This window comes from Varroa jacobsoni, unplaced genomic scaffold, assembly GCF_002532875.2.
Source record: "Varroa jacobsoni isolate VJ856 unplaced genomic scaffold, vjacob_1.0 scaffold_734, whole genome shotgun sequence".
In the NCBI taxonomy this organism is placed as follows: Eukaryota; Metazoa; Arthropoda; class Arachnida; order Mesostigmata; family Varroidae; genus Varroa; species Varroa jacobsoni.
In genome coordinates, this window is record NW_019213636.1 from 5,701 (window position 1) to 18,913 (window position 13,213).

The 13,213-nt window shown below is 39.3% G+C and overlaps 1 protein-coding gene across 2 annotated transcripts; it reads left to right on the plus strand.

The window, feature by feature from the left end:
• Positions 1–309: 309 nt before the first annotated feature.
• LOC111263105 (uncharacterized) lies at positions 310–11,486 on the plus strand. 2 transcript variants are annotated; one of them, XM_022837919.2, is made up of 5 exons: positions 310–769; positions 3,514–3,781; positions 4,287–4,444; positions 8,975–9,135; positions 9,670–9,758. In XM_022837919.2, exons 1-5 carry the CDS (start codon positions 712–714, stop codon positions 9,706–9,708), a joined length of 684 nt encoding a protein of 227 aa, XP_022693654.1. In that variant the 5' UTR covers positions 310–711; the 3' UTR covers positions 9,709–9,758. The 2 variants fall into 2 exon arrangements, with proteins under 2 accessions (XP_022693654.1, XP_022693653.1); XM_022837918.2 differs by lacking the exon at positions 9,670–9,758 and adding an exon at positions 9,762–11,486 and having other exon boundaries at positions 314–769.
• The last annotated feature ends 1,727 nt before the right edge of the window (positions 11,487–13,213 follow it).

Genomic DNA, 13,213 nt, shown 5'->3' on the forward strand with positions numbered 1-13,213 from the left:
TTTTCGATAATACAACCGACAAAATCTGCCTTCCTCCATCAGGTGGACTGGTCGAGTCAGCGGCAAAAATGCTCTTTTCTCTGACTAAACCGATAAAAAATCTAATTAAATTGCGTATAATATGCGTATTAGTGTATAAGTGCGTCTGTTTGGCTAGTGATCGCAGCGTGCTTTCTCTAGAACACCAGAAACAGTCTATCGCCTTCTCGGGGCTTTCTGTAGCGCTTCGGTGAGAGGTCCGTTTGCCCTTCGTTCTGGGCAGCGTGGGTTGTCCTGCGGTGGCTCGCTTATCAGCTCTGTTCATCATGACAGCCTCCAGAAAAACCGCTAACGTTTAAACAGTAGCTAGAGGCAGGAGCGCTTAGCAAGGCGAATTTACCTATCGCCATTTGTGCATGCCATTGCTGACATAGCATCAGCTGATGGCTCCGGTGATCTGGACCGTTTCTGTTGAGTAGTTTGCGAAGACTTGATGCTTTTGTGAGAACTATTACTAGTAAGAAACCTAGATGAAAAAAATCGAACGACTTCATCCTGCGGTTAGATACAGCCTGAGAGGCATATGCGGACGTGTGCAGTAAACCACTAGCCGAAACGAAGCTCAGTGTTGAAACTCTATTGTGAAAGTGGAATATTTATGTACATGCACTTAGTGAGGTCAGGCACATTATATAAGGAATTTTTTGCAAAGAACATACCCACGCCAGTTATATGATGCGACATATATCTGGCTTGCTGCTACTGGCCCTGGTGTCTCTTTTGATTCACAGTGAGTGTGTCCACTTGTGTGTGCTTTGCAAGGACATAAAATTATTATTGTTATAAAATACAACCATTGATTTAGTAAACTAAAAAGCTAGTTACAGCTTTGGTCTTCATTAATCTTACCATTTTAGGGCAACCGGCCGGTTCTGTGATATCTTTTTCTAAGTAGAATTTCCCCTTTCTTTTTTTCCTTTCCATTAAATACCTGCTACGTGGATTTGTGCACTTATATATATATATATATATATGCACTTAGAACTACACCGGCGCACCTTCCTGTTCCCTGAGAAGCGCCTATGACTGGAACGAAGGACCAGTGATTAGTTTCTAGCGTAACAGTCCTTAGAAATAGCAAGTCTTTGAAACAGCAGGCCTCTTTTATTTCTGTCTAGATTTCTATTCTCAGTTCCGTTCATGCATTTAGATGACTGAATACGGTCTCGCTCAACAACGTTTCATACTTAGCCCGTAAGTGTGCCTGATAAACAATTTAACACAGGCACTGTTCCAATGCCTTCTACGCTTCCAACAACGGCATTATCAACATATGATGAAACGTACCACAGTGACCGGCTGTGTGACCTTCCCCCCCCCCCCCCCCCCTGTAATAATCTCACAGCGGATGCGAACATTTCTATAACTTTGTGCCCACCCGTATTCTTACTATGGCATGTTACCGTTTTTATCTTTTTTGCTTAGCAAAAACAGGATCCAAATAAAGATGAGCTGTGGCGAATAAAATAGCCTCCATTAATACTGTTACTTTTGTTCGATAGTAGAAGTAATGTATTTTACCCTGGATTTTCATAAATTAGTTATATTGCGTAGCGCTGGCGACAACCTGTATTAGCAACGGTTCGCTTTGTTTGACAATGAAACAAAGAGAAGGGGCACGAGTCTATATAAATATTAGTACGACTGGACAATGCTAAATACGTTACTGATACAGCGGTTATTTTTTCACTTGACGTGTAATTGAACAGTTATCGCAAAAAAACATTGTACATACACGCTTAAAGGTGATAATTAGCGAAACATGCCCTTGCAAATGACAAGTCTAAGTAAAAAATACTATTATAATAGGGGCATATTTAGAGGAATATAATGAGCCGATGGTTAGTTATCACAACATTAGAATTAATAACACGATTTCAGTTATTAGGAACGGGATCGAATACTCGAGTAACTTTTTCGAAATAGAAATTTTATAGTATCGACGCCGGTGATTATTTATATGATATATATATATATATATATATATAAAACTGTGTTGTGTCTGATAAAAATTATGGACGAAATTGCCGGCTCGATCAAGACACGCCGCTTGGCGCTTCGTGACGGTCAACTAAATCATGGTTGGGTTTCAAGTTTGAGGCCGAGGATTCTAATGGCGTCACGAAACGTTCATCCCTTGTTACAGAGTTCGTACTGCCTTATGTATTTTCAATGGCGAACCGCAAACTATTTTTGCTCATTTGGTTCACAGAGCATACACTATGGCACAGTTACAACTATGCTGTAAGTCTGCGTTAAAACTGATTTAAAACTTACACTTCAAGGAAGAAACAGCACCTCTATTCTCATATAGTAATTATCGGGTGGATATCGCTTGCTGAAATTTAAGAATCTGTAGCGCCTCTTCGTAGCGTATTTCTGCTAGCTAGATAAAAGCCACAGTACATTGTTCTAGAAATCGCATCGGGGCATGCGGTACTGCTGAACCTAGTCAGGCAGCTGTGATCAAGCTTATTTTTGCGGAAAAAAGACGCGAATACTGCAGTTACCTCATTGAAACCCTGGAAAAGCAGCGCAACATATTATCGCTTGGTCAAATCTTCTTCGACTGACATCTTTTTTAGACGTGACCTTTTTTAAAGATACACATAAACACTTCTATCGTACGTAACTGTTCCCGCATTATGACTCTACTTTTAGATATGATGTCTTGCATAAACGTAGACTAACGAATGCATTCACAGAGAAAATTATTTTTTCGGCCGACCATCATAGTACCTGCTTTATGCTGCGTGGAAAAGGTGAACCTCGAAGCAGAAACGTCTCGACAACCGCACGATTATTGGCCTTGTTTTAAGCCGACTCTGGCATTTTTACATAGAGAACTGTTAAAAAATTATGTATATTATTGCTATCGGACGTTGGTGTCGAGGGGCCCCGACTTGGACCGTACAGAATTTGGCGTTTGCTCTTCCAAAACTAATGTTGTTTTATTACGTTTACATTAAAACTACGATGGGGCAGGCCGCAGTCCGCTTAGCGTCAACACTATTGGCGATATCGTATGACCATGGTTGATCTTGGTCAAGTCTGTGATTTAATTATAATTTTAACTAAATTTGCTAGCTTACCAACTGCAACCGATGAGGTGGAATGACCCATTTCGAAATTGTATAGTGAGCAGGAATGGAAAAAATTTACGGTCAAATAATCTCAGACATTGTTCCAAAATCGCAATTTTCTCACTACGCTCTATGGCGGACCCAGATTTGTCAAGCATATGGCCAAAATAGTTCCTCTTTTATTCAAATACGCATCTTTGCGTTAAATGTCGGTTGCGGGTCTCGAGCCAGCAATCCTTCCTTTTTCACTCAAGGCTTTACTAGAGAAATTATATAAGAAATACGTGCTAGTTATTAGTGGAGTTCCTGTTAGGGGTGCAGGGCAATATATGTATAATAGATTTCAAATAATTCCGAGTTGTCCTACTTTTATTTTTTCTTCTGTTTTTAGTGATCAATGCACTCGAGCGCGAAGATGATTTGCTTTTGCCGCCATTTGCCAACGAAATTGATCAAATATATCCAGTTAAATTTTATCACAACCTTGATGAAGGTCCTTCGGGACCAGGAACCTCTGCAGCCAACGACTTCGTTGATGACCTCCTTAAGAATCTTCCCAGACTTGACGCATACATTAATGCTACTAAACTAGGCCAATTTCAACAGGGAAATCTTCAATTCACGAATATGACATTTTTAGGAATAGGTGATGTTTACAGGTGAGCAAATGGTTCTGAGAAGTTAACATTAAGTTAAAGTGCAATTGAGCTAATTTAACTTGTTTGACGGTTGCTATTATCGTTCTTTTTCGTCTACACAAAAAATGTCTTTTCAGTGAAAGGATAGGTTAGAACCGTTTGAAGTTTAGCTGCCAATAGTAGCCAATTAGAGAATCTCAAGTTCCTCTGCTGCATTTCTAATTTTGTTCAATGTAACACTTTAGCCGATCTGTTATCAAAACAAGTATACAGAACTTTTCAAGTGAGGTTATGTAATATGGTGTAGTAAGAGACAGAGCAAATTTCTGGGCTCAGCTGGACCAATTTTAAGATTGAGTCGTCTCTAGTGTGTAAAATATTGCCGGCAATCGTTTTGCTCTTTAATATGGTGACCAATTAACGATAGGAGGAAATCATCACAATCGGCGTTTCCATATCACAGGGTTTTGTACTAAAAAAACAGCTTGAAGTATCTACCGACTGTGTCCCACTCTACCTGATCCAGGGACGGAAATGCTCATCTGAATATTACTAAGGATTATTTGCGTATTCGGATCCGGCTGGGATCTCCTAAGCTCACGCTTCGAGGGAACTACCGCTACAAACTGCCATGGTTTCTACCGAACGTTACCGGAAGCGTACATGTTGGCCTTAACCGAGTCGGTAAGTGCGGATCTGCTCGAGAGAAAGTTCAATATTTTTACACAGTGTTCCTTAGTATGTGTGGAAACGACATCGAAAAAAATGAAAATGGCATTTTCACTTTTTACGGGAGTGCTGAAAATGGTTCGCCCCATGGGGCGGAGCCAGATAACGTTATTAAATGTGAATCGGACGTAAAAAGTAAAGTGAGATTTAGCCAGATTGTGGCAATATTTTTTTTAGTTAAATAACAACCAATACAGGCTACAAATTTGCTCTGGCCAGCAAATATGCTATGAGTAAATGTCCTTCACCCACGAAGAAGCGATACATTTTCCTTCGTGTATTTGCCCAAAAAGGTAAGCTGCACGTCACAGTTTTAAAATCATAAATGCTCTGGTAATTGGCGTTTGATTTATGTTCGGCGATTTTTCTATCACCCATTGTGGCTGCTATCCGACGCCTAAGTAGCGCCAATACAATATCTAGCTCCTAGGACCCGTTATCTTTTCGTCTTCGATGCCAGCTTCCTTTTAATAATTTTTGCCACTGCGACTTTTACCGAACGCGACTGGATGTCTTTTCCAGTAGCTCGTATGATCTAATTGGAATAGCTTGATTTGGTTTGATATCTCACCAAAAAAGAAAAATAGAATGATCGATAACATCAATATCTTATAGATGCAAGAAGCGGTACAAGACAGCAGCCAAATCGCGGACGCAGTGGGCCGGAGCTACCTGCGATAAAACGTTTGGACGATATTGCGGGCCTAGTGCGAACTAGAAGCCCGTTTTCGTGGTGCAGACAAGCTGCTTCACGATAAATGGCCTTGACGACACAGAACCTCTTATACGAGCACGGGAAGGATAGGCGTCCTTCATGAATACTGCTAGTCACTGAATATAACCGATTTGGTTTTTGGTTTCCAACTCTAGCGAGCTCCGTTTAAAGGGCAAACTTCATGCTGCGTGTTAAATTGCCCTGAAAACAGTAAAATCATACAATACCCATACGCAGTATGGGGCTAAGTTTTGTTTGAGGTTTTAGAACACATAGTTATTTGAGCGACGTATATTAGTTCGTATCATCGTATGCAACGGGCATTTATATTTGATACTTACATATAACAGGTTTATAGAGGAAATCGAGCTTCGTTTATTAGTATGAATTTTGCCCAAAATAAGCGATCCTCGTAGAAGTCCAACCGAGCCTACCTCTAGCCGCTAATAGATATTTCTATTTAACAATATTTCGCTATAATGTATAATAATGCTGCATATTTTCCATCAAGCCGAGCTTTTTCACTAACAAAACTTCAACAAGGGCTGTGCATACACACAGATATTTAATAACAGTTACGTTATCATCTTGCCAATGTTGACAGGCTGTATTCTTTACATAGATAAGACGCACAGTTTTGAAGGTAACATGTTTTCGTTACTAAGATATAGGGGGAAGCATGTTGAAAACAACACCGATCATTGTCATTGGCTAACGGACAGACGTACGATACAGGTTGTCAGATATCTATCACACCGACACGACGTTTACCCCTATTGGGTGCTGGAGATTCTTGCGATTCCATCGTTCTCACGTCGTTATAGTTAAAAGCTAGGTCGCTACATGGATACCATTGATTTAAATTAAAATGAAGAAAAATAATTTATTTTACTACTTTAAAATGAATGAAGAAAAGTGAAATTAATAGAGGTACACATAGTAATAACAATATTAAGTGTAGTAACAGTTTGTTTAGCGGACACGAAAATTCGGCCATGTCTAACCATCGAACCAGCGATGTTACTCTTGAGTTAAGAATAGATTTGTTGGCGACGATCCTGCATTGAGGAGCCCGTGATAGTCTGCAAAGTAGTAACAATTTTTTGGAGTCTTTTGGTCAATTCCTTTGTTTCGCGCACTTAGTCGGAACAAACCATCGAATACAGTAGTTATTACGATAGGAACGCCGGCGCGCCATTCTCGACGATGAGAGAGAAATGTGCTGTCTTAATCATTGTTATCCATAAATGTCTGTACGCAAATTGCAGCACGAGCCAACGCTGGGAAGCCGGGGGGTACAATGATATTTCTACATTGGCTATTCAGTGGCGTTGACTTTGTTGAACAGGGAATATTAATAGGCGGGGTAGCTTCATAGCCTTGTGTGTAGCACCCTGCTGCCCATAGGACAACTAGTTACGAGGAACATCTACTTATACACAAGCAAGCCTAACAAGGACATACGAACGTTATGTACGAACTGCCCATTACGTAATGCGTACCATTTTATCCAATCATACATGAGAATACATACCTTGATGAACTTTATCGGCGTCGATATTGCGTCTGAAGAAGACCAACACTGAATTTACGTAACGACTGTGTTCGTAGTTTTCTATTGTAAAGCATTCATTTAGTTAGCAGAAGAGTTTTCACGATAATGAATTTGATCGGTGTGGCGGCGGTCACGTGCCGCTGTGCGTACCACGTAATGTTGTGAATAGTTTTGCTGACGCCCAATTACGTTCTGAATTTGACTATGACAATAGGCCCCATTTCAGCTCTTTAGTTGTTTCTAATCATCGAACCGTTCTATTGTGTCGCCGGTCCGTGCGACTTTTGTCATACGTGTGAACGCTGACGTACAAACGTATTATCAGATTTGTTTACACGGAAATTAGAAGACCTTTTCTGTTTTTGAAATCAGCTCTACGCGATTTGAAGCCTCCTACTGGCAGATTAGGGCGAAGCTCGCGTCGTAGCTATTGCATCGTGATACGTTTTACAGAAATAGATATCATGTAAGAAGCAGGTTGGTAGTTTTCGAAGTAAGCGGCAATTACTTTTGTTGTTTTCTGGTCTAGTTTTGCTTGAGACAGCTCTCGGCTATTCTGACATCATCGCTCTGAAGCGACTCCTTTTCAAAAGAACCCATTTCTGCAGCAGTTATTACATTTTGCCGACTCTAATACTGATGTTCGTTACTAAAACTGATGACGTGACTGTCTTGAGAGGACACAAGCGTGGGCTGCAAAAACGCTAAGTGGCTATCTTGTTCGGGTAGCAGTGATACGAACCGAAAGCCCGATAAAACATGTCGTCGATATCACTAACGTTTTTATACTTGGCATAAAGTATACTCAGATAGTCCACATAGAGGAATGTTAGATTATAAGAATAACTATTACTAAAAATTACATGGTTATCAATTTATATTTAATAAAATTTCGTTATCGGAAATTCCTTAGCCTACTAGTTACCCTTGACATCTTAAATGTTTCTAAAAATGAATCAGGGACATTTTTTTTTTAATGAAATTTAACTCTGCATAACGAAATAATATAATAACTTCTTTTTAAGTAATAATAATAATATAATTAACTTTTTCGTTAATTGACATGTATTAGAAATGACCGTTGTTACTTAGGCAGTACAATCGATAAAATATTTATTTCTCAATTTTCGGTCGCAAATATAAATTTTGAGACGTATGGCTTACAGCGCCGAGATCTATCCATTTGTGTCAACATTATGAGGCTCTACTTTGCATAGAACGCCATGTCAGTACCCTAAGATTGTTTGGATTTTCGACAGATGAGTATTGCATTCTGACCTAACCTATCGACATTTAATTCTATTAGCTTTTCACTGGCATAAAGAAATACTAAATTATATCGACTTTCATGCAAAAAAATTTGCACCCCAGTATCACGCAAGCTACCCCATTTGGTTTTCGGCCTGAATATATACATTTACCTATAAAAAGATGCATTGCGTTTTTACTCAGCTTGTTAAGGTCTAACGAGTGATGCGAAAAATTTTAACAAAATGCTACATTGCTATTCTTCCCAGAAATACTAGTATGTTCGCTATATATCTATTGGACGTCACAGCTTTCGGAAATTCGCTTAAGAAGTTATTTAAAGGGCGCTTACAACACAGTGTCATGCGGCCGAGACGTATCTCTCGATAGGTTTTTGACCATTTTCATGCTGAAATATATATATTTTAACTCAAGGAATATGTTTACCATTTTGATTTAGTTGGACGGAATCTATTGATTGGTGTCATAAAAAGAAACCCTTGTATAGAACACTAGGTTAAGTTTTTTACTTGACAATTGGGATCTGAACATTACTCTTTATAGGTTAGAAAAAACCTCTTTTAGGAAAAAATATTCATCCAACAATTTCACTTTATGCTTATGACCTTCACATAAATTTTTGGCTGCCAATTTATCAGTAAACAGTTTTTTTTTTCAGTAAAAATTCTACTAAACTATAGCCTACATTCTCGTAAACATGTATAAAAATTCTTTCTAGAAAACGGCATAAAATGCAAAAAAGAAAAGAACAACTTGCCCAATGTAACGTAACTCGTAGTAAGATAAAAAACAGGCTCTTCTCGTGAAAAAATAGTCATCCAGTCGGCTTCAGCTTAAAATGCAGCTTTATCACGCTAATCCGATCACTTCAAGCTACTGAATTGTGTGGATCAGACAAAAAACAGAAATAAAGTTATAGCAATATATATATCATTAATTGTTTTAGTGATCATGTTTGATCTACGAATGCTGCCAAGTGGAGCTGAGGTCGTAGACCTTGGAGTGACCAGACTTCAAACAATCACTGTCGATGAAGTCAGTGGATTTGCGCCATTCAACGGAGCTCTTCGATACCTTCTGGAAGTAATCGTCCGTCGAAACAGAGAGGTTTGTAGTGCTACACTCAACTGAGAATTGTTATAAAATGGGAGATATTGATATCATTACATAAGGTCATGTGAAATTCAGCTTAGGGCTTCCAGGTGCTTTTACGTAAAGGGAATTGACTCTAATCCCAAAGATTTCATACCAAGTGATTTGATAAGTGACTGGACTGAATCATTTTCAAAATAGATTTTAATGGTTTTTTTTAACTGGAACAGGCTGAAAACATATGTTGATTATTATTTGTAAGTTCCTGTTTACAAGAGGCGCCGGGATGTCCTGTGGCCATTGTTCAGTATTACGACCTAAGTATCACGTCCTTATTCGAAAATGCAGTGCAAATAATTGATCTGCTTATGTACTACTTACATAGTACCATTTTAAATATTATATTTTTATGTAAGTTGTATGTACTTTTTATTTATTAGTGGGGCCTATATAAAGTAAAAGCGTGACGAAATGCAACTGGATTGAGTTAGTCGTTAGTGCTAGGTCTGTTCAAGTTCTAAAGGATGATTTTATTTTATTCTATTTCAGTGCATGTTTCAAGTTACTAACTGTAGAGCAAACATCTGAAAGGAAGTTGTATCAGGCTAACGGCTGATTTTTCGGTTCTTATATTCATTTAGCGGCTAATTAGCACGCTCGAGGAGAAAAGTCGCATATATCTGGAAAGCGCCATGCGAAGGACTTCGGGTGCACAGCGAGCCGTCAACGAAATTTACAAAGAGATAATGCGCGCCCAAACGAGGCAACAGATCTTCGATTCAACCAAGCCGTCCTAATGAACTGGAATGGCACAGGTTACCTAACGAGGTTGAAGTAGAGTTTGCAGGAAAAGAAACGTCTGTAATACATACGCTGCATAAAGCTATTATATATAGGATATTTCACTATGAGCTGCGGATCTTCAGGTCATGTTGCCTTGGGTATTCCTCATAGTCCTATTATCGATATTGGAAATAGCTGGCCGCAATCCAATTTTTCGGTAGGGTGGAATTTCGATTACTGTATACTGTGAATTGCCTGACATCAGTACTAGCGCCCCTTGGCGGTCAGCCTTGAAAACAAACCCTTTCTGTGGTGAGCTAGTTGAATAGATGAACGCATTTTCTTTGAACAGTTTTTGCTGGTAAGCAAAGGTCGAGTCTGCCCTCGTGACAGGTTTCCAACATTGGTCGCCACTAGAGAGAAGTTGAATGTGAATATTGTTACGGGCTTGGATCAGACGCATGCTCATCAACGTCAAGAACGTGTCATGATGAGATGAACCAAGTAGACCTTACCAGCGAAATGTCCAATAAAAAATGAGATCCGAAATTTCAATGTATGCAATCATGATTGTGCCGCCGGTGCTCTGATTCTATTGTAGTGGTCTCAGATCTCTAATGAAAGCTAGTCGGACGTGTAGACTCAGCATTTTGCAGTTATTAGATGTGAGTCAAGCTGAGTATTTTTATAAATTTACTCATGACGCCAGTGAGATTTCATCGTACCTATCGATAAAATAGCATCGATACTTTTTGTTACTCAACAAAAATATCCTTTTCTACATTCTAATTAAAGATAATACAATGTATACACATTATAAGATGATAATAATATGTAGCAAACACAAATTTTATCCTTAGCAAGTTGGATGTTTCATAATCCAAGAGTAAAATTGCGTTTCGATGTCAGACTGTCCGCCCAATACGAACTGGATTATTAAGACAGCTTAAAATTGTTTTTTCGTCGTCTGCAATTACAAACAGTAGCTGTTAGATAACGCAAACATCCCCAACCGTAAATCATTAACGCTATAACAGTAGGTAGTACCATAGTGACAGGAGAAAACACGTAGAACCCAATTGAAGCAATGTATTTTAGAAACAGCATCGTTCAGTCCTCTGTATTGCAGCAATGGGTATTGTGTGCATTTCACTATACTAATCGAGCGTTGCGGATTCTTCAAGGAAATGCTCGCAACGAGAACATTTCCCCAGTCAAATTTATGTTTTCCATAAAGCTTAACTTTTTTTTTTCTAGCCCAACAGGCTTGGGTTAATCCTAGCTAATCTATTGGTTAGAGCAACGATCGACGATAAAGTAAACCCTGAATCGTAAACTCACCCTTTGTCTCGCCTAACTTCTACTTTATGCGAAGGCTTGCGGATCCAAAGCTAATCTGATCAAAACGGCGAGTAAGTAGGTGTTATCATCATCCCTCGTTGATTAAAAAACCTTCTCTACCAAGATGGATATAAACATAAAACATAAATATGCGAAAATTCAGCATACAGAAAGCCGACCATAACACAACAATGGCATGTTTATAATTTGCTAAAATAAAATTTAACAAAAAATGTTTTAGAGCAGATCTCTCTTTGAAATAAGCCCGGCTACCTAAAGCCAATTACCCTTTGAATTGTCTGGAAAAATAAAGAAGTGAGTATCCATATACGACGTGGTCGGCGCTTTTCGTCGCGAACGAAATCACGTTAGATTCACTGTAATTATATTTCTATTGGTTCCTATTGGTAACGCGACTCGTATAGAGTACAGCTAAAATACTGATTTGGCTGGGTGGGCAGCTTTGGACACGACGGAAAGGAATAGGCCAATATATTGTTGCTTGCAGTATCATCAAGTGGACATGTTCCAACTACTTGGTCATCCTACGCTATGTATGTCTGCGCGCGAGAGAGGACGACCGAGAAGTTCATGCGATGCCGATCGAGCGCTGCCGATCGAGCGCTGCAGAAGGTCTGTCATGTTTGACAGGACTATTTATAAAGTGGGTGTTACGTCACTTATTAGATGTCTAAGTATTTTTTGCTCAAAACAGCCAGCACCCCGTAAGCAGAATGTCCGCTGAAACACATGAAGTAATTGCTTAAAATCCAATTAATGTTAATTTTTCTTCAAATAGAAACAGATACATTTAAGTTTGTAAAGTGGTTATTTGAAGCAATAGACGAAAAATCATGTGGTAACTTCGTTTGCGTTCCCTGAACAACTTAGCTAGTGAATTCAGCTAGGAGCTCACCTTTATTCAAGGCATACTTGATCAACTCCACGTATAAATCAGCAAACAGTACGCCGGCTTCCGGCTTCGATGGCTGCTAACATAAGATTTATTTGCGCCTCCAGTTGGAGTCGTCGGTCGTGTAAAACAACTTCAAACATACGTTACACACATAGCTCGATAGAAATTGGAGTGTTTGTGGTCTTTTTGTCCGTTAGAAATGAAGGGATCTGTTTTTTTAGTGCCAGTACCATCTTCATAGGGTTCTTGTCCCTAGCATGGCAAAGGCTAACTTAAAACACCACCTAGCGGCTTTTTCCATTTATTAGATGCTAGCGTCAAAGAAAATTCCACAAAGAAATTATTTAACCTAAATACCTTAAAGCGATCTACAAAAATAAACTCTCGCACAGATTTTCGAATGAAATACTAGACATTAGGGTTAAAAGAGAATTAAAAAAAAAAAAAGCGTAAATAATAACCACCCTTTATTTGAATTGACACACATGAACAGTTTTACAGAAATAGATATTTAAAAATTATGGACAAATATAATATTCTAGTTAAAGAGCTAGTCGTGCTCATACTACCACATAGTAATAGAGCAACAGACGCCGCGAGCGATTTGTCGCTAGGCGTCTATAAATACCCTCTTTCTAACGTCCGCGCTTCACTCGGCCAGGTAGAACCGTCCTGCTAACTACCTACAAACAGTAAACCATGAGCGAAGAAGGCATCTTAATTATCGAACGGCCACCCGCCGTACCGGAAATCGTTCGTAGGCCCAACAACGGAAACGAACGACCCAACTACATACTTATAGCACGCACAGATGTATGCGCAACCCATAAGTCGACTCCATCTTTTTAATCATCTACAATAGATTGTAAGCATCGACACACGCAATCGTACACAGTGCGCGATGTGATAGTCGCTCAATTTCCCTGTTTCTTCTCAAAAATTCCCATTCATGCGTCGAGGCTAGATTTAACTCACGGGTTTCCCTTGACTACGCTTGGGATGTAGACTGTATATCTACATTTGGGTCGAAAGCGCCAGCCAGCTTCGTTTACG

Bases quoted from the DNA above. Each gene is read 5' to 3' on its own strand.
- LOC111263105 (XM_022837918.2), top strand. From the start codon at position 712: ATGATGCGACATATATCTGGCTTGCTGCTACTGGCCCTGGTGTCTCTT. The intron at 4,445-8,974 runs GTAAGTGCGGAT...TAATTGTTTTAG, and splicing joins TGTTGGCCTTAACCGAGTCG to TGATCATGTTTGATCTACGA. The intron at 9,136-9,761 runs GTTTGTAGTGCT...ATATTCATTTAG, and splicing joins TCGTCCGTCGAAACAGAGAG to CGGCTAATTAGCACGCTCGA.